A 21,928-nucleotide genomic window follows, 5' to 3' on the forward strand; every position below is an offset into this window, starting at 1 on the left:
GGAAGGACGCTTTCAGGAGCATATCTCACATTAATGAAGGTCACTGTATATGGGAGAGTAAAAAAAATTACCTTCTTACACTAACTCCTCTTAAACGTGATAGAAAGATCAATTTTTCCATATATGTCTCCGTTTTTACATTAGTCTCTGTGTTCCCTGGGTTTGTCATCATTCTCCTATGGGCATTTTGACTGAAGTTCATTATTTGCTCTAAAGGGCTTTACATGTTTATTTACTGAAGTGGTATATAAATGAATGGAACATCAAAGTGAATGATTGAATATTAAATAAATCAAATGCACAGATTCACAAACACTTGAAGTGAAAAAGTACTGCATTTACAAAACTTTCAGATTCATTATTGAATGTATTTACTTTCCTAATACTGATCCCAGACTCTGGAAAGGCCAGACTATCACTAGCCCAAGATGGAAAGGTAGAACATTGCAAACTCCTTTGTTTTTCCTGCAAGATGTTACAGTCAGGGATAGCTTAAGCTACACAGGACTACGCCTTTCTTTTCCACAAAGGCAGGTAGTCAGAGATGACAGACCTGTACAAAGCTTGAACACAGGGAGATTAAATTTTCACTAGTCGCATTCCCAGGGAAGGGAAACAGAAAACAAAGAAAAAACTGTTATGCCAAGAACTTGCTACTATGTGTGAAAAACTCATAAGCTAAACGTAAAGCACCGACTGCTTAAGTGTGAATAATTTTTTGTGAATGAATACATTTCATGGCAATAATTAAAATGACAACATAATGTGCAATAATGTAATGATAAATACAGTGTTCGAAGGAAAAACAGAGATTATAAAGTTCACAGTTACAGAGTCCAAAAAGTTCAAGCAATCAGGGATGAAGATAAGAAACTGGTTCAGAAATATGAGATGAAGATTGCAATAGTCAGAAAGAAAATGGAAGACTATAAGAAAACAAGGTAAAAAGCAACAGAGGTTTTTAAAAAATTGGTAATAAAAAATTCCAAATTAAAATTCTGATTCCAGTGAAGATTTTTTGGACATAATTTAATTTCTATGATTTATTATTTCCTCAATAGAACTACAGCACTGTGGGTTTTATATTAATAGAAAATGATAAATGCCACTGCAATCATTAATACCCACTTTTTCTTTCATCAGCTAGTGGTCTGGTGCTGACCAGATGATAAAATCAAGGAGAGTGAATTAGTAAACCAGCTGCAGAAAGCATTTATAATGTGATTTAAAACAACAACAGCAACAGAAACAGAGGAGCTTTCTCATTTTGTTTCAGCTCATTTTTATCTATAACAGTGTGATTTCATTTACGCCTATGAAAATATGTATAAAATCCTTATCTAATACTTATACTAACCGTAGTTTTTCCTGCCAGACAGGGATAAATTAGAGCACAATCCAAATACAGTGGAAAGATTTTTTTTTTTTTTTAAGTCCTCCCTTGTATTTTTTCAACAGGAAATATATATGTGCAAATTACGAGAAATCAATATTTTTACACTTTTCCACTTCATCAATCAAATAGCAAAATAATACTAAATGGGTACCACATCCCACTGTTTGTGATTTGAATTGACTGAATGAGAGTTTGACAGGTCTAAAAGGCCAGCAAAAGGCACACAGAATCTCCCTCACTAGACTTTGCACAATGGTGACTATAGAGGGCTGTGAATGCACAGTGCTATGAATTATAAAACATCTGTGAATTACATAATGTCACTAAGTATGTTCCAAATGGTATGTATATTAACCCACAAATACAGGCTGGTACTCATTTAATACAAAATTTAAAAATAATGGTGTTTCTTAAAGGCCCTGGAAGTACCCATTCTACTATCCATATCTCACATATTGCTCTAAGGTATGTGATGATAAGGTTACACCACAATAAAAAAATAGTCACATCAACAGCTCTTAGTGACAGATAGAGATATCTTTGGGAAATCCACAAACTTTAATGAAGGGGTTTAAGGAAATATAACTTTTTTTCATGTATGTTCAACCACCTAGAGTCTAGAAAGAAAAAATGAATATGCGGAATTTTTTTGTATATTAAGGCTCAATATTTTCACAACTCTTCATATTGCCATTGAAATGTACAGTTAAACTACTAACACAGAGCGCATTCTGACAATCAGGAAATTCCTCCTTTGTATCTCTGCATACTGCACACAGATTGACTGGAACCCTCTGTTTTAGAAGTGTGTCTCCCCACTCCCCCCCCCACCATCCTGGTGATAAATTATTTTAAGACTTGCATGCTTGCTGTTAGCTTTAACAAATGATGGGCTGCTTTTCATTCCTGAATCCAGGCTTCTTTTTAAGCAGCTATATTAGTCTCTTGACAGTGTAATACAGAAATGGATCAGTAATTATAAAGGGGATTCAAAATTATGATTACTCTACTGTGTATTCTTCTTAATGACTAGCTCAGAATCAGGAACATAAGACTATTGTTTTAAACAGAAGTTGGAAACCCCTAGAGATTTAAATGAAAGTTGAACTTAAAAAAAAAATCACCTTTTTTCTGTCTCTCTGAAATTACCTCCTCTTTCAATTAGTAGAAATACAACACTTAATAAAAATACAAAGTATGTGTTATTATTCTATTACGGGTTGACACCATTAAATAGGAAAGTATTTAGTAATGAGTTGCACAATTTTTATCTTCATACATTCATACTTAGCACCAGTTAGCCAGTTTACCGCACTGAGATCTGATCCAAAACCCACTGAAGTCACTGAGATACTTTTTTCCTCCTACTTTCTTGACTCAGAAGTACACCCTTTCACTCCAGTGTACAGCACTCCAAGCCCATCTCGTAATTGCCACCTTTGATGTTGTAACCTCCACGGTAAGTTAGTACAGGAAAGGTTTATCTAGTACAAGAACTGAGGCTACAGGATTTATGAAATCAACAGATGGCCTCAGACTGTGTTTAAAGAAGATTTTAATTTTTAATGAAAAAGTCAGGTATGTATTTGATCTTATCCCAGAAATTATTCGAGACAGATCATCCAGGTTACCATATGGACTATATTTCATTCCTCCTAGTAAAAGTAGATTACAGAAGGGGTAAAGCTACTTATGATATTTCAAGCTTACAAGTATTAATTTGAATAAGATAATAGATGAAGAAGGCATGACTGGCAGCCATTCCAGCTACGTAAAGTACAATTCTCTTCAGCAGAATTTCAATGGATTGTAAAACTGAGTATCAAAAGATCTAGTGATAATTTGGCCTTCCATTTTTTAATATAGCAATACTTTTTCAGGTATCATTATTCACCATATTTTTCCTACAACAAATTTTGCAATATTTATATTCTGTCCTAAAATAAAACATAGTATTGCAAAGACATACTATGAAAACTTGGTAATGTACGCCGCGGTATTAAATATGTTCAAAATAAAAAAGTCTATTGATGTGCAAAGCCGGTAAAATGCACACAGTGAGTTAGGAATTCGCTATCAGATGCCAGTTATTGACATCCATGTCTGGGGACTAGAATTCCAATTGCCTTTTCTTTCCTGGTTACAGCATGTAGGGAAGCAGCCGTTGCAGCTGTACAGGCCCTGAGAGACAGATGCACAAGCCAGAGAGATGATACAGATGTCCAGAACCTTCCCACCTGCTGCCTGGCCAAATTCACACTGGTTATTGCAATATGTGGAAAACCATCTGTACATCTGTCTAGTACTGACAGTAAAGGGTCATATTTTTTGAAGAGTTAATCACTGGGTAAGTTATAATGAGTATTCTTGAAAATTCAACCCTATTTCCTACATGCCCTATAATAGCTATTGTAATTCTCTCTTCAGCAGTTCAACATGGCCAGAATATCAGACATTCAGCAAAGTAAACACCTCATGCATGATAAGATTTTTTTTTTCTATATTTCCAATAAATTAGACAAAAATGAAATGCTTACATTTTGAGTATAATTCTCTGGTTTGTTTGCTTGTTTATTTTTTGGGTTTTGGTTGGTTGGTTGGTTGATTTTTTATTTTTTTTTTAATCATAGTAATGGGAAAAAAATCAGTATTCTGAAAATGGCAAAGCTGAAATTATTATGCCGGGGCTCAAGATTCTGATTTTTTATCTTCAACCATACAAAAGCATGGCACATGTACAGATGAAGAGTGTCCCAAAAACTTTGTAATATTAGGGCATCAACCAGCAAATTCCCATTGACACTCTCAAATCATGAATAGTATTTGCTTAAGGAATCCTCATCATATCCTGTAATGCAAGATGTTTTATATCTATTTAATACACCAGACAGTTTAGGCACAGAAATCTAAGGTGACTTCTTTTACCCCACAAAGCAGGTCAGTGTCATCAGCAAGAATCCAATGCAAGATCTCAAATTCCCACTTCACATTACTCTGTAGTAAACCACACTGTTACAGATTATTCATTTGATATTAATCCAGCTCATGCCATAAATGCAACCTTTACTGAGATAGGCAATAGGACAGAAATATGTCCTATTGTGTGCATGTATTATATGTATGTAGAAATCTAAAAAAGAATAACAAGGGAATTCTAGAAAGTTAATAAACTAAAAAGCTCTTCAAAAATCTCCCATCTTTTAAGCCTTGCTAATGTATAATCTTCTCACATCACTTACAGTAATGAATTCTATAAAGTCCTAGCATTAGTGTCTGACCTTCCATAGTTGCAAAACATATTTTTGTAAAGCTCTTTTTACCTTGGAACTTATTGCAATAAGCCACAAACTCTGTCAGAGGTACTGCAAACAAATTAATATAAAAATCACCCTGACAACATGCATAAAAACAGTATATATTTGTCCAAAATCATCCTACTAGAAATAACTTTTTGAGTGAAATCAAAATCTGTCTGGTGCTGCGCACTGACAGTTCTAATCTCCATGAGAACGATTCTAAGCAAAGTGCAGAGGGTTGCACAGAAGTGCTCCACAACACAATACAAAATTAAATTGTGTTACATTTAAAACGTAATGCTATATTCAGAAGCTAAATTTACTTTTTAAATGGGAAATTAAAATTTAAAATACAGTTTATGAGTATTGCACCTATGTTTTTACTATTTTATTATTTCAATATTAATGCCAGAAGTTGACACCATCAATATTAGAAAAATAAAGGAAAACTAGAGACTGCTCTAAGTGAGTTTATTTGCTTTAGCCCCCTGCATACACTTCAAGTTCTTTGGAAACGCACAAGTTTGCTCAAGATTCATGGTTAAATGCATAAAAATATCCAAATAAATCATCTCTGAAAGGCAACGAACTGAACTCAACAGATAACCAGCAATTATCGACTTCTTATCACTGCAAGATGCTCAGATGAACTTCACATACTTTTAAGCATCTGAAACACAAGGTCAGCACAGCATGATGTCATGCCATGCCATTAATTTTACAGACAAATGTAACTGTACTCTTTGCATTCTCCTTTCATTATCCTCCCTACACTACAAACTTTTCATCATGCATACGAAACACCTGACTAATTGGACCTGTAAATCTACCCTTTTTATTCCACAACACTGCCTATAGCTGTTTCTTTCAGATTGCCTGGAGCTTTAATTCACAACTTTCTAATGCTCTCCATGGGAAGCATTCCAAAATGAGGGATGGAAGCAGGATGAAGGCAAACAAGAAAAACAGAGTTTCCCACAGCTTGACTTGTTTCCTCTTTACAATGTAGGCTCCTCTGGAAAAGGCTTATGTATAGCTGTGTCACTGCTAGCACTGAGTATATAATCAAGGATTTCACAATACTATTGAGTTAGTTACTTCTATACTATGTCTTCTTTCCAATTTGTTGAAAGTCTTTACTCACTAACGATGTCAATACATTCACACTTCACAGTCATGAAATACTCAAATAAAAACAAACATGCTATCTATATTTGAAACCAACATAAAATATTAAGATTCACTTTTTTTAGGAAAAAAGGTAACCTATAAAATATTTTTTTTTCTTAAACACAGCATGGTTAAATCTAAAGCATTATTTGACAGAAGTGCACTGAAGTATATACAGAACTGTCCCATATACATAATGATGAAAACTAATATATGTTTCAAACATTGTGGCCAGAAGGCAGTTTATAGTTGTTAAGCAAAAGAGGATTTTCTCTGAAAATCAGTTCTCCCAACTTCAGTGAAACAGAGAACATTAAATTACATCTATTATATCGTACTACTCTTTACAGACATTTCTATGAATTTTATCACAATACCTTATAAAGAGTTCACAAAACAAAATGGATTAATCCATTTTCTCCGACTGAGATAATGAAAACGTATTCTCTGTTTTTACCGGTGTAGCCCCAAAGAGGTGGGTACTAGTGGCAGACCTAGGAAGGAAGACTGAATCTCTGGTTTCTAGCCCCACAATAGCTAATGCAACCTAGCTCTCTACCTCTCCATAGAAATGACATCGTGAGGTTAGTAAAGTAAAATACATGATCTTCCGTCATCAGATGTATGCTAATGCAAATCAAGCAAATTAAGACATTTTTACTTAAATGTGTTTCATGCTAACTGATACTAAACTTAAATGAATAAACGTTTTGAGCTTGAACTCTTTTGAAGTTCCTCTGAGATCAAGTCTTTCAGTAGTCTCAGGGAAAGAGACACCAAAAAGGGTTTCATCCTAAAAATCACAAAACTGCCTCAGAGATGCCTACTTCTCACTAAAAAATCTCTCAATTGTGAAACTATACATCTAGCTTAAATGAGACACCAAGCTTTACAATAATCATATTCCACCTGCTAAAATCATGCATATGTAACTGGTTACATGCTAACTCCCTTCTTAGACTTGGAAGCTGAGACTGGGGCAGTTCAAGCTGAAGTTATTTTTTCTCCCTGTATACTGCTACCATTCTTACAATAAAGGGGCAAATAACAAGTAAATCCTCATTCTTCTAGCAGTAAAAAGGAAAGGCAGATGGACGTTTATGATGTAGAACTACGTCCACAGAGTCTTCTGAGTTTACTTAGGCTATATACCACTCTTTTGCTCATATTTGCTAAAACAAAATTGCTCTGAACAGTATGCAAGAAGTGACACTTTTTTTCCCAGAGACAAAAAACTGTCTATGTGCAGTTTCACAGTTTAAAGAAATGTTATTTTGTGCCAAAAGCCAATTTAAAGTCCTGATACTTTCCTGATTTGGAACAGCAAAATGTAACACAAACAGGTAATTACACCTGACAAGAGCATAGCTAGGTATACTGATATCCTTTAGAACATTCTTCACTGTCATATTTCTAAAATATAAGATATAAATATAATATTAATATGTAAAAATTAAAAAAAAAAAAATAGAAATCTTTTGGAAATTAGCCTGCTTGGAACCTGCTATTCAAAATGGTGTTACTGGGCTAAACTGAGGCTGTTTAAATGTGAAAAGCAATCTGATTTGGAAGAAAATGAATTTTAAACCAGATGCAAAAATGCAAAAACATTAATGTTTTCCTTGAATTCCACTGCTGAATACTACTGAGGGCTCTGTTGTAACTGCCAGGGGACACAATGACCTTTTTTTTTTTTTTTTTTTCTTAATTAGCATCATAACTCCCTTGGAAAGGGCAACAAACTGCTTTCCTAAGATAGATAGCTCTGATGCCATTTCTAGGAACTACAGATCAAGGGAAAACTCACTGCTGAAATAGTAATCTACCAGGGTGTGACGAAGAGTAGTAACTTGATTGTGTTTTCTTGATATTTTCAGTCACATTCTAACTGAAACAAATAGCTTAATTTTAAACAATGCAACTGTGTAGGCATATTCATGGTATTAGAAAGGGTTATTTAAGGCATTCACCACATATTGCACTGTTAATGTAGATTTTTGTTAAATATTGAGAACAGTATAAAAGCTGCAACAGCATTTCACATAATCATAGCTTTCCCTAAATGTAATGTCAAAAGTCAAATATAATGTCTGCAAGCACAATAGGTTAATTTTTTCCCCAATGTAGAGGGAGATAATCTGGAGTTTGTAAGTATGCATAATAAGTATACATTGGAAATGAAGCCACTGCATTTGAGATTACAAAGCTATTTTTTACTAGCTCAGTAGAATTCAGTCAACTTAATGATACTCAAACAACAAAATGAGTAATGGGTTAAACTATGGATTATTACATCAGACTTTTAAAATAGTGAGTGGGTAAATCCAAGCCTCTCTGCTTATGGGCCTAAATGAAGCTTGCAGGAAGAGTAGGAACAGAGATTTTTAATAAGCCTGAGAAATCTCATGAAGATTTTAAACTGTTTAATGAACCTCTGCAAGAACAATTTATTTAAATTAAATTACGTTGTTCACCCTGAGACCAAAATGTAATCTAGGTGGTGGAAGTTTGCTTAATTTAATCTTTTAGTTTAGGTTTGACGGATAGTACTACTGAGAAGGCCACATCTAACTCTCTACCTATATTTAAATTTGTGATTAGCGTCAGTGAGAGTGCCTCTAAAAACTATGACAGTACACAGTCCCCAGATATACAACCGTTAAGAGATCTTGTGCCACATAGCTCCATTTCCCACTAGTTGCCACTTCCTATATTATTCCTACTAATAATTTATCTAACTTGTGTTTTAACTAACTAAAGTAATTGCATATCACAACAACCCTGATAGTTTGCAACATGTCTCGTTCTTTAGTGGTCCTTTATAAAACAGACATGAAAATAAAGTGATACTAAAAGAATTGTCTTTACTTATAGAAGCAGTCTCACTGGGTTTATTTGGCCTGTTCATATGAGTAAGACAAATCAGATTTGGCTTTAAAAGCTCTAACTTAACTCATAAAAGGTAGGAAAATGAGAGGCATATGGTTGTACTCTTTTTTCCTCATCCATGCAGGACAATGGCAAACAGAAAGTAGAATGTCACTTGTCACAAATAGGCTTTCACTCCTTCATTCTGACAGCAAAAAAGACATATCCCAACAATGAAGCAGCTGTAGGAGGCAAAGAGAAAAGAAATAGTTGAAAAAAGCCATACCACCACTTGTAATTCTGAAACTCACAGTGTCTTGCAAGTTGATGTCACACAAGAAAAAAATCCTTCATTTGTTCTCCCACTGTTTTGCTGACCTTTCCCCATTGGTGTTGTAGCAGGAGGCAACATAAAAGTGCTTTTATTCCATACAAAGCATTTGGCTGCTCAACTCTGTGAAATCTGAAAATTACAGTAGTTTCACAATATTCTTCAAGGATCCTCTCTTGGTAATTGCTTCTGACCAGAAAATTAAATATGGAAGAATGAAACTGCAATGAACACAGAAGACACACTTTTGACTTCATTCCCGGCCATAGAATAATTTTATTGAAATACAGAGTTGCTGTATCTGAGAGAAGAACCTGACCAGAAGCCCTTAACATTTCTCTTTACACCTTCCGGCTTAAACTTTTTCTTACTAGGTTAATGTCTATATTCAGAAAAAGGGTGAAAATTTCACAAATATATTTGCATACTTAATGCATTTTTTTCTGCAAAATGTTACATGTGAAATATTTTTTAACATTGTTTTCTCATCTTTAGTTGAGCTTTTCAACTGCTCTGAAACTCATGAAATATGGTCAATGCATTGCACGCATTTCATATGCTATTTCTAACGTTCTATTGATTTAAAGGAAAGGGCTAGAAAATGCAAAAGAAACTATCTATGTGCTGATTTTTCTGACAAAGTTGTTTGTACTAATTTTTATATGTCCTTTGATATTCCCAAACAATGCATCCTGAGAACAAGCTTTTCCCTTCTCATTCCTGAATATCTTAACTTTAATTTCCTTCCTCTCTGTACTTTATTCATTTCCAGAGGTTTCTTCCATGGAGAATTACTAGAAGTCTCAATGTGTTCTCCTTTCAATGAGTTCCAGAATAACAACCAAGGTTAAATAAACAAAGTACATGTAGAAAACCTGAATCAATTCAAAAATGAAAGAATTGATTTTTTTATTTTAATTTTGCTTATTGATTTTTTCATAGAAAACAAAATCAATATAGTAGCAGTATACAGACTTTGAAGTTTGATAATATATCTCAGTACAATAAAGAGGTCAAAGCCCCTACTGTATCATAAATTCCTCCACTTGCAACTAATTACTGCAAGTGGAAAGAAATGGCAGACTACCAGTTCAGAAGGGACAAACACAAAAGGTGAGCTAATTCAGATATAAACATATTACAGTCAGAGAAAAGTGGTTTTCAGCGTTGTTGTTCATACAGTTGAAAAGCCATATTGTGACAGAAGGCAAGTGATATTATACACTTTAGTTACAGATTTAGTTTCCTTACACAGTTATACCAGCCTCACATCAGAAACTTGCATGGACCGAAGTTATGCTTTATTCATAAGAAAAATAGCTTCTTGAAAAATTATTAATACTGAAAATATCCTCTTTTGTTGTTCCTTATGATGCAGATGAAGGAGATGAATGAATACATTATTTAGGAGAAAATATTCAGCCTTTCCTTCCTCTAAATCATAAGATGATATACTGTACAGTATAATATCTAAATATATATAAAAGAAATATGAAAATTGGTATACGCATGTATAAAATTGGAATTGGCACTATAGTCTTTGTCTTTATACAATGTATATACCTAAATAGTGACTACAGAGTCAGAGGTTTTCCCTGTGTGTGGTTTTGATGTTGGCAATTGTACAGTCCTTGGCACTAAAATAAGTCTAGAGTGCTCAAGTCAAGTGAATTAACTTGTGTTTAACAACCAAACTATATGTGTATACATGTAAGTGACTGCTGATTTCCCTATTTGCTGGTAGAGTCATTTAGCACATTTTGGTTTCTTCTCTGTAGAAACCTCAATTTCCTTGTAGAGCCATTTTTCTCAGCGAAAACTGAAGAATTCAAGATTGCTTTCCCTAATTACTTCCTCCACTCTGTCTCATGCCTTCAAACAGCACAAAGATTTTCAAATACTAAGACTATATCTGAGTTTCCAGAAATTGAGTCCTGAGGTATAAATTTTTTCTTTATCTAGCATATAATCAAGGTCGCTCATTCTTTTTTTCACTAAACCACAAATACTTCCTTGATTCAAATACCAAAAATTCAGTCTTGTTCACACTCATCTCCCAGTTACTAATAGAAGCAATCATCTAATCAAATTTCAGTCCTTTCAAAGATGGAACACAGCAGAAAACAATATTTTCATCGTATTCATGCTCCTAAATTACGTGGTATTTGATGCTGTTCCTCCACTTATGACCATTTCTGCTTACAAAACCTGTCTCACATTCCATTTGTTTTTCTGGTTTGGATTCTTGATTCTGTTTAATATATTTCCAAATGCATTCAAAATGAAATCTGAATCTCTTGTTTTCAGGGTTTTTAAAAATGATTTGTCATGTTTTTTCTTCTTTATTTTTTTTTTCCTTTAAATAGTTTTGCTTCCAAGGTCCACTTAGTTGTGCAGTAACCCTGCCCCCTGGGAATCAATTTCTTTACATGACAGTAAAGAAAGTTCATGTATTTTGTGATCCAACATCCCTTGGAGTTGGAGTTTCATTTCATAAATAATTCACTTACGAGCACATATATTCATTTTACATGATTCCTCAATGTGGCCAGGGTACTGGGTAGTCTGCACTGTATCCACCTACAAAAATACAAAAATATATATCTGTTTACCGGAATGTGAGTAGGGTTTGGTTAACCTAATCCTATATTATGGATCTTATAAGTGAGCAAAAAGATTACTTTTCTCTCTCTTAGGTCCAAACATAATCCCATAAAATAACTATTTAGGAGTGAAAACAGTTTGAATAGTAATATATATTGTTTAAGAAAAAGAAGGAATTAAGTGAACTATGCCCAGCAACAGCATGGTTTTAAATCATAGAGAAATTGTAGTGATTTATATGTTCTTCCTTTTCTTACCTACAGTTACTTCAGACAAAGTAAAAAACAATGTGTTTCAAGTGTCAGTGACAAGCATAATTTGCCTCCATGAAGAAAGAAAACAAACAGGCAACTCTTTTTCTTCTTCATCTACCTCACCCCCTCATCAAGAAAAAAGGGAGTGACCAAGACAGATTGGGAGAGCAACATACAATATATAATGACAATTCTGTGAACATCTAAGTTATTCAAAATTCCAGATACCAGCTATTATGCTACAAGGTGGACACAAAAAAATATGAAAAACCAGGGCAAAATGTGTTTCCTTTGAATCAGTTTGATCAATATGTTTATGAAGGAAATGATACACTAAAGAGACATGCACATCTACTGATAAACAGTGAAGGTTTATGTCCAATATATTATTTAAAAATAGCTCTTAAAATATCACTCAGAAAAAAGGTTATCTACACAAAAAAAAATTAACCCATTATGTGCTAGTTACAGAATATGTTTGGTTGGCATTCAGTCTTTTTAGCTTTTCTAATATTTTTGTATTAATAATTGATATTTATTTTACATCACTCACTATTAAGTCCTTATTACTCAATATTTTAATGAACCACTTCTTCTAATCTATTACACACATGTGAAGTTAAAAACAAATTACATAACTGTAGAATGTCAATGATGTCAAGCATCTCTACAAAGCAGGTTTTCCTCTACAAACATACCTCTACATCCTCTACATACCTCTACAAACATTTCCTCTACATCCATGAAAGACTCCCAAATGTCCTCAAATAAGTAACATCTATTCCTCAATCTAAATATGATCTTCTTACAGGAATCCATCTGGGACAAGCGAACAAAGCATTCTACTTTGGTTGCAAAAGAAATATATTTATGCCTCAGTAAAATTCTTCATCATCATCAATCCAATTATATGCAAATCTCTTTGCTCGGTTTCCACTGTCTTAACTAAAATGGCAAAAATACTAATCTAGTCAAAAAAGTGTTATAGAGCTATAGATAATGTATCTATCTATTATGAACGATCTACATCTGTACCTATCATTTAACTACAATGAGTACCTCAAAGTTGCTATCTTCAACAATTCAAATTCACATTAAAAAAAATAATAATTTTGCTAACTTTAAGGAGAATGGATTTGCTGGACTTGTCCCGTATGTAATCAACAGGGATCTGCTAACGTGTATGTTAAGTATCTTTCTCCAAGATACATACACCATTGTGAGCACTCAGTGCCATTCATAAGAGATTTCAGAGGTCAAAAAGGCTCATAAATGCAACATATTTTTTTCCACAGTTAGAGCTCTCTTCTATAACAGATACTCATACCAATTTTGCAGTTATCAAATAATAAAACAATGCAAGAGAAAAGCTAAAACAAGCAAAACCAATTACTTGACATGTACTAGACAAAGTGTTGAATCTTTTTATTGAAAATGGAATATATTATATCCTCACAAATTCAAATAATCATGGCAGTCTCAGTGTGCATGTCTATATTACCTGCTGATGCAGTATAAAAAGGGAAGGGTGGCAGCACAATTTGTTGAGCCTCTCTACATTTCATCTTAACAAGCAAAGTTTCTACAGTTTGACAGTCTTAGGCATACACTGTGCAGGCATTGAGAGCAAACAGATGGAGGACCTTGCATCCGCATTGCAAGTGCTACACACCACAGGACACCCTGAAGACAATGCTGGAAGGGAGACTGCTCCAAAAGGATCAGTGCTGCACTGAAATACATACAGCAGTACCCCTAATATAGACTCAGGTCAAATTCACACCCAAAAAAAAACCCTTCCCGTGTTCCACATCGTCAATGTAGGTGCATCCATACATAATGATTTACGGGAAAAATTAGAAAATTATATTTTCTCCCTCTCTGAGTTTCTGTGAAATGAGCTGTTGTCTTCCTGACTTTCATATGGTAGTTGAAGAGCCTTGCTAATTTCCAGGAAACTGATATTACTGTCTTGTTTCTCCTCCCATTTCCTGGCCTAAAAATGCACATACATCAAAGAGTTAAATGAAGAATTTGGTCACTACCTCAGTTTTCATAAGCAAGATGCTTGCAGTTCTCCTCTAATCCAATCCATAGTGCTGAAATGCAGGCCTGGCAGTTTCTTACTACATACAGAGTCCAGTTTCTCTTCATCAGAAGCATAATCTCGCATATTTCCTTGATAGGTTACATTTTTCTTGCATGAATATTTCAGTGGGAAATCTGTTCCAGAATTTCAGTGTTGCAGTATAAAAAAAAATATTCTAATAACAACCCCAAATTTATTCATGGGTATTTTTATCTGTTTCTTCTTTCTTTTTTTATAATTTATATATTCATTGTCATTGGGAAGCAAACCTTTGGTATTACTGACATATATATTTGCTATTCTGTGTACTTATTTTTCATTTGTAAGTGGGAAGCCACACTTCAACAGAGCGTAGATGTTCACAGCCACAACAAACTCAGAATGTTTAACTTCTGCAAGAACCTTTTTATCATAGATTGTTTTTGCCAATCACTTTATTCTTAGCAGTAAATCTGTCTGTAAATACTTTATGATTGCAGTATATATTATATATTGATCTGATTGATGTATGTGTATTACTAAAAATTTGAAACAAGCTTCTGCGACATTCAATATGTCTTCAATGCAACTGAAAAGCACAACATGCTCATTTTTGCCCTACTACAGCAAATGCCAGATAAAAATATATTGCCATAGATTTCCTGTTACATTTCACAAGATGCTTCTAACCTATTTTTAAACAACTTTTACACACACAACTTCATTTTCAGTTTGTGACAGAAATCAGAATAGGATATGAGTAACTAGAGGAAGTGTATTGAATATATTTCCTTAGAATATACATGTTGAATAAGGAATAATAGTTCCCGTATTCTTAAACAAACAAAATAAAATGAATCAGTGAATAAAAAAAACAAAACAAAACAAAACAAAACAAAAAACAACAAAGGCAAACTGAAATTGATGAAAAGTTTGTCTGAATAGGACATGAATGAAGACTGCTACATATGTTCACAGAGAGATATATTTGTTTTAGTCATTAGAAACTCTGTAACAGATATGGTCTAATTTAATATAAGAAAACCTATTAATAGTCCTGAAAGTTTCAAAGAAAAAAAAAAAGTTAAAGAAGTCAACTTAAAATTTTAACAAATGTAAATTTAATACACAGTTTAATAAGACTGTATTCTCATTTAACCTTACTTAAATTCCATTTGCCATATTTTTAACTACTTTGCATCAGCTGGGTCTAGTTTTGCAACTTCATTGTGGGAAGTCCTGACTCCTGCATGTTAGGTAAGAGGTAAATCAAGTCTACTAAAACTAAACTTTCTACTTCATCTAAAAAACAGAAAAATAAACAAATTGTATTCTTTATTCCATCATTACAAGTGTAAAAATTCATAAAATAAACCTGTACCATTCATTATCTTTACAAACTCTCTGGCTTGATTTCTTGTTCATACTATGCCTGCAAATTAATTTTGAACATTTAGACATCCGGTAAACCCCACCACTTCCTATTATTAGGATATTAGGATTACATGCTGTTCAGAGTCACACTATGCAGTAATATGGTGACGTATTGACCATTCTTACATTAAGCACGAGCTGGCTCGGAAAGACAGTGGTTAGGGATGGAAACACTATGCCCATGCCACTGCCCTGAAATTAACTCATTCATCTCCCCAAACTAATAAATTTATACATTAGAATTCAAAAATTCACATATACTTAACTGTCGGGCAATTTGTTCTTTCTTAAAAAATAAATAAATAAATAATAATTTTAAAAAATATGTAAACTACTCATAAACATATACACCTTCTACTAGCAGTAGATAGGAATGAAAACAAAAATATAAAATACGACAATACACCATTTAACTCTCTTATCTGCTCTCACACAAGCACTGTAATAATAAAAAAGTTGCATATTTAATGCTATTTACTACAATACCTTGCAATTCCTGAAGCACAGAACTGTCTTCATTACAATCCAGTATAATGATATTATTGTTCTGTTTTCAATATATATGCATTGATGTATTTCAGGTAGATATTGTTCAGAAATATTACTTGCTAATAGTTTTTTGAAGGCATGGAGTGCAAAAACATAGTATTACTCTACCTAAAAAGTCTCAGTAATGCAAACTTTCATGTGGTTTGCATATTATTTCTGTAATACATTTATTAAAATTCTCTCATGTTGCCTTACTAAACTAATGCATTAAGAAGTACTGTAATAGTAAGAATGTTACCTATTTAAGCTATTTATTACAAACTTAAGCCAGCAACACTCTGGACTTCCCTGAAAACTGAGTAACACTGCCATGTTAAGAAAAAAAAAAAGACTCACAGAAAAAAAGAACAGCAAGTACTAATATCCTTAGATGCCTCTGATGCTGTAACCCTCACACTGAAAGAATTGTGCTGCTCTTTAAAGAGTTCACAGAATATAGCTTGATCTTGGTGTAGATAATGCCATAATAGTTTAACCCTTAATTTAGAAACTGAGGCATAAAATCTTGGCCCACATCTCCTTCTCTGGAGACATTCAAAACCCACCTGGACCCCTTCCTGTGTAACCTAATCTAGGTGTTCCTGCTCTGGCAGGGGGGTTGGACTGGATGATCTTTCAAGGTCCCTTCCAGTCCCTAACATTCTGTGATTTCATTGTTATTTTTTTCTTTTCCTTTTTCCTAGGAGTACAGGAACATATTGGAAGAAAAATATCTGTATAATTCTTTTCTAAACTGAGGAAGTTCCATTTCAGAACTAGTAAGATATTTTTACATCACCTCATACCTCCAGAGGGTTGAAATATTTTTTTCAAATTCTAGACTAAACATATAGTGGTGTATTAATCGCTACTATATAAACATTGTTATTTAATACATTCTGCTGGTATTTATTCCCAGTATTTTTATGAAGAGCGATCAAATGTCTTGCTCACCACTTACTTTCTTAAGGCTGTGAGGTACATGTCGCAATGGCTTATAAACAGATGGCAGGAATAGTTACCACCCTCATCCATCTGCTCCACCCTTCTGACAGGCATTACAGGGTTAGATGATATGCCTATGAATGAGCTCATGTACTATTGCAGTCTTCAGCTGGGTGCACTAAAGTAAAAGAATTCCAGTTTTGGTTTAACCTAATATACCAAGAAGTGTTTTACAAAGTGATTCAAAGGAGGTTCAAGTATTCATGCTTGAGGATGGTAACAGCTTCTGTCATCCAATTTTAGCCTGCCACAGCACGTCTCTCAGAGTCATAAGTCTGAATAAGCAAAGCCCTTTTAGTTATCTCTTGCACAGCAAACTCTATATTCCATGGTTATTAAACAGCTCTTTCTGAATCTCTAAAGGTAAGCTTAATCCTGAAAATGGCTGACTAGAATAATATAATGATTTTTCAGATGAAATCTTATGAATGACTCCTTGCATGACACAAATATGTCTGTTTCTCTCACAGCAGCACACAACTTGATGTAGCCTTATGTTGCAAAAACAAATTTGCCTGTGTCACACTGGTGCTCATAGTAACTCAAACTCATTAAATTCTCCTCTTTTTCTACTCCTTTGATCTCATGATTTCTTAACTGAACTTACAACTAGTTTTGTTCCTGCTATTGTATTTTGAGTTATTAAGTTTTATTTTGTTACTTTCTAAAAAGTTTTATAGTCCTTCTTCTAGTACAGTCTAATCCTCACCCAAATTCATGATGTTTATCATATTTCATCTTTAACATAATCAAGTTGCATTATTACATTGACATTCTGTGCATGAAGGTTAAAATACAAAGCAAAATCAGTTTTAAGATTGATGCTTGACTTAAGTAAATTTCCTTCTATTTATAACACTTACCTTTGCAACAACACTAATTGTCATCTCATTTTACTGAATTTCTTACATGTTTTGTAATTCCTCTAGTAATCCCTATCTTCCTCAGGTGCACAAATGATTTCCCAGGTGGTACAATATCAACTGCTTGCTGAAGTCCAAAGAGAGATATTACCAAGTTTTCCTTATCTAGGAAAATAGTTATCTTTCCAAAGGAAGGTATCAGGTCGGTTTGTATGAACCCCTTTCAGTAAAGCTATTTTCAGTTTCCATTTTATCCCATCTTCCTTCTTCCTTTATGTCAGCAACTCATTTTTTTCATATAAATTCTGCTCTACTGTTTGATAAAAAATGAGGTCACACTTTTAGACCTTTATCCCTTCTTTTCCATCTTCCCCACTACTTAAATATAAATACTGTATTTGCTGTTCTCCAACAAAACAGCACCATTTTTGCCCTAAGAGATTTATACACAAGAAGACATGAGATGCTTTGTTCTATATCACTCAGAATTCTGTGATGACACTTATCTGTTCCTCCTTGACTTACTTGCATCAGACTCCAAGTTCTGCTTTTCTCAGACACTTCCAGCTTTTGCCTCCCATGCACATTATCACCTTTGTTTAAAACTAAGGCAAAGTTTTAATTTCATTTCTGCATCACATCTACATTATCTTTCACCTATAAGTGTAAGAATTGTCCTGCTTCTCTCTTGCTCTTGTTTTCTTAATAGAGCTTAATAAAGTTTTCTTTTAATCATCCCTTTAATGTCTGTCTCATTTGACATGTCAGTGCTTTATCCCTATGCTGACCACACCCCTATAATGTACCACTCTTTTGTTATCTGACTTCCCTTCTCCTCCCTTTTCTCATTCCTTGTAATTTTCCTGATCATATAATTTATTCCATAAAGGAAAAAAAAAAAAAACAAAAAACAAACCCTCTCATGCCTGTACACAGAATTAACACCTGTGCATCTGAGCCTCTGAGAAGGTATTTGACATATTGAACAGAATGTACTTTTCCAAGTCCCAGAATTAATCTGCCTGAAGGCAAAATGTCCGTGTTCTCTGCTACCGATCCTTTGTCACTTCAGACACAGTATTACATTTGTTTGTAATTTCTCCAGCCATCATACAGTACTCTCCAAGACAGAAAGAAAATTGAGTGGCAAGACTTGGGTGTCTAATGTATACAAAAACTAAGGTGAATTACAAACATATATTTTTTTAAATGCAATTCTACTTTTTAATGGCATTAATAACTGTTTTATTTTAAAGGGGGCTTTTCAAAGCATTGTCTGATTTATAATCTGCATGGAATGATATCTGTCAATTAAATTTGCTGTTTACTAAGGTCTTCATTTGCACGTACAAGGCCAAAGAGGACTTCTAGAGAAACGTTTTTGAGAGACAGAAGAATTATTCATAGAATTAAACACTTTATAAACATATTTAAAGCAGACTGCTATGATGTGGCAGAAATAACAAGCAGATACATTTATTGCTTACTTTTCAATGTGAAGTATTACTTTTCATATCTTGGGCACAAAAGACTTCACAGGAATACTTTACACTTCAGCTCTTTGGGGACACTGGGCCAGTAATCCCTGTTCAATATAAACCCTCCTACTATACCTGGGGTTTAACAGGCTTCAGGAACTTCTCTTGCCCACTCCAGACCACATCTTCCCATGCTTCAGGGAGACAAGCAAGATACTGACTGGAGAGGAAAATGCAGTGATGCTGCATGGAGCAGACACTCTGCCCAAGCAGCAGGAGACCAGCTGTTCATTCCCAGGTGGATAAAATTCAGCTGGGCAGGCACCAAAGAGGATTATGCCAAAGGCACAGTAGGGCTCTAAAGGTAGAGTCTCACAGAACAGCCAAAACTGAAAGAAAAAGTTATGAAAAGAAATGAGAGGGAAAGATGTAAGGCGGGGGGGGCGAGGGGGGTAAGGGGAAGGGAGAGTGGCTGTTTGTATTGTCAGCTGTTCACTTTCTTAAAATTGAGTTCAAAACAACTGGGATATTTGTATGCATGTCTTCCTTTTCAAAGGAAACATAAATTCCATGCTTCTAAATAAGTTGCAACTTTTGAAGTCCTTTATCAATGAGCAGTATGGTGTTTCCTAACAAATTAGAACATATTTCATAGTTTGTCTTATGAGAACAGCGTGGTAGATTGGTTTAATTAAAGTCTGTCAAATTATCATAAGGATTTTACATTCTGCAAATAATTGCTTTTTCTTCTCTATTCACTTTTTATTAATGGAAACACAGAAAGTTGTTTTAATCTCAATATATGATGTAGAATAAAGGAAAAAAAGAAAAAAATGAGCAGTTAATGAAGTGACCTTTAATTTCTTGGATATCCTTTTACATTAAAACTAAAATGACCAAAATTAAGCTATATTTGACAGTAGTTATATATGTGAAATTACATTTTGTGTTCAAATCAGACTACCATACTAACAGTACACATCTGAAAGTAGCTGAAGAGTGGAATGCAATGAAAGTTGCATTCAAATATTTATGAGATCAGTTAAATTACCCCACATTACATTGCACTCTGGTGATACAAACATAGTATATTTTGCATGTTTACGGATATTAGGTGACGACTAATTCTTTTGCTCATAAATTCCTCACCACAAATTAGTTGATTCATGGAACAATGGAATTAAGACTATATGTTGTTTTGGTGTAGGGTTTGAGGTTGGTTTTTCTTTGTTTTTCTTTTTCATAAAAAATAAAAAGCACCTTTTTCCAGAGAAATAGCAAAATGGTTATTTAGGGACTCAAAATCGGTCTTAAATGTGTCTCAATTTTTTTCATATTCAATTCTATGTAATATAGTGTGTGCATACTATAAAAAGACTTTATCAGTGTAAGTTACAGAAGCATAGTCCAGTTTATTTCTATACAGCTGCCCCTGCTCAACACATTATCAGTCGTAGTATTCATTAGTAACACAGGTTAGAACTGCTACCTTGTATCTTGGGCAAGTGGGTGGGAAGAAAAAAAATCTTTTTCCAAATAAGTTTCTGGAGACAAATGTACACTAATGAAACTACGATTAGGCTGGCTGGCAAGCAGAGCACAACCAAGAAAGGCTGATAGGTGACAATTCTATATATTTATTTCAAATATAAGGATACCTCAGAAATTAGTAGCAGGTGCATACTTAATTTTTCTGCATCACAGTATAACATTTTAGAAATTAAAGGCTTCTCTCTCTTTGAATACCAAAAATAGTGAGCTGATTTAATTTAAAATTTGCATAACCTTGTTCCTGATACCTCTTCGGTATTTATTTCTTCGAATTTGAGTCCTCCTTCTGTGATCAGGATGCCCACAAATAGAAAACTTTGTGGAGAAATTTCTAAATTATTTTGAAAGACCTCTTTCTTCAGTTAGCTATCATGCACTGGTATACTAAAATGCTGAAAAGCAGCCAGTATGTGTTACAAGAAAAATAAAGAAAAGCCCAAATATCATTTTTTCCCATTCTTCTATCTGCAAATGATATGGAAACACCAGCTCTGTATACTAGACACAAGCTTGCTAGATATACACAAAAGTCACTTAATTATTGTGCAAATATTCCAGGACTCTCAATATTTCCACTTAGGCTGTGACTTTTTTTTTTTTTTCCTCTGAGAGAAGAAGTACAGCAGCAGAATCCCACTTAAAAATGACTATTTGTAAAATATTTGGAAAAATTGTGTAAGTACTGAGCAGAGTTAGAACCAGCAACTTTAACAGTTAAAGCTGTGAGATGGCTTAGCTTCTTCAAGAAAATGAGAGACCTTTGGAGTCCTTCTTTTTCTTAAAGCCTTCATGTCATGTATCGGGGGAAACATTAAAAAAATAGTGGTTACTTTCCGACTTCTCACTTTCCTAGAAACAAACGCACACATGGTTTAGGTCCATGAAAAAAGTTCTGCTTTGCAGGAAGGAAAATACTGAAGCCTTCTCTGTGTATCAGGCAGGAACACAAGAAATCCATAGCTGCAGATATTTTGCTTGGGCATGCTAAATTCAAAATAATGCAAATTTATTTTGGAATATTGCAGAGGGGACTAAGAAGGAGGAAAATATCTATGAGAGGTTATAGTATAAGAGAGCAGCTA

General features: G+C 34.0%; 1 protein-coding gene across 3 annotated transcripts in view; it reads right to left on the bottom strand.

Annotated features, from left to right (window-relative positions):
* The window catches only part of PCDH7 (protocadherin 7), a gene marked incomplete at both ends in the record, with an annotated part of 262,681 nt that overhangs the window by 199,193 nt on the left and 41,560 nt on the right, over positions 1 to 21,928 (bottom strand). The window contains one exon of one of the 3 annotated variants that reach the window (XM_082050610.1): positions 11,600 to 11,641. The exons of 1 other annotated variant lie outside the window; for it this stretch is intronic. In XM_082050610.1, coding sequence (XP_081906736.1) covers positions 11,600 to 11,641 — 42 coding nt within the window. Of the gene's footprint in view, positions 1 to 11,581; positions 11,642 to 21,928 lie in introns of all 3 variants that reach the window. One more of the 3 variants, XM_082050609.1, reaches the window with a different exon arrangement.

Source organism: Streptopelia decaocto (genome assembly GCF_964273445.1).
Source record: "Streptopelia decaocto genome assembly, chromosome: 4".
Lineage (NCBI taxonomy): Eukaryota > Metazoa > Chordata > Aves > Columbiformes > Columbidae > Streptopelia > Streptopelia decaocto.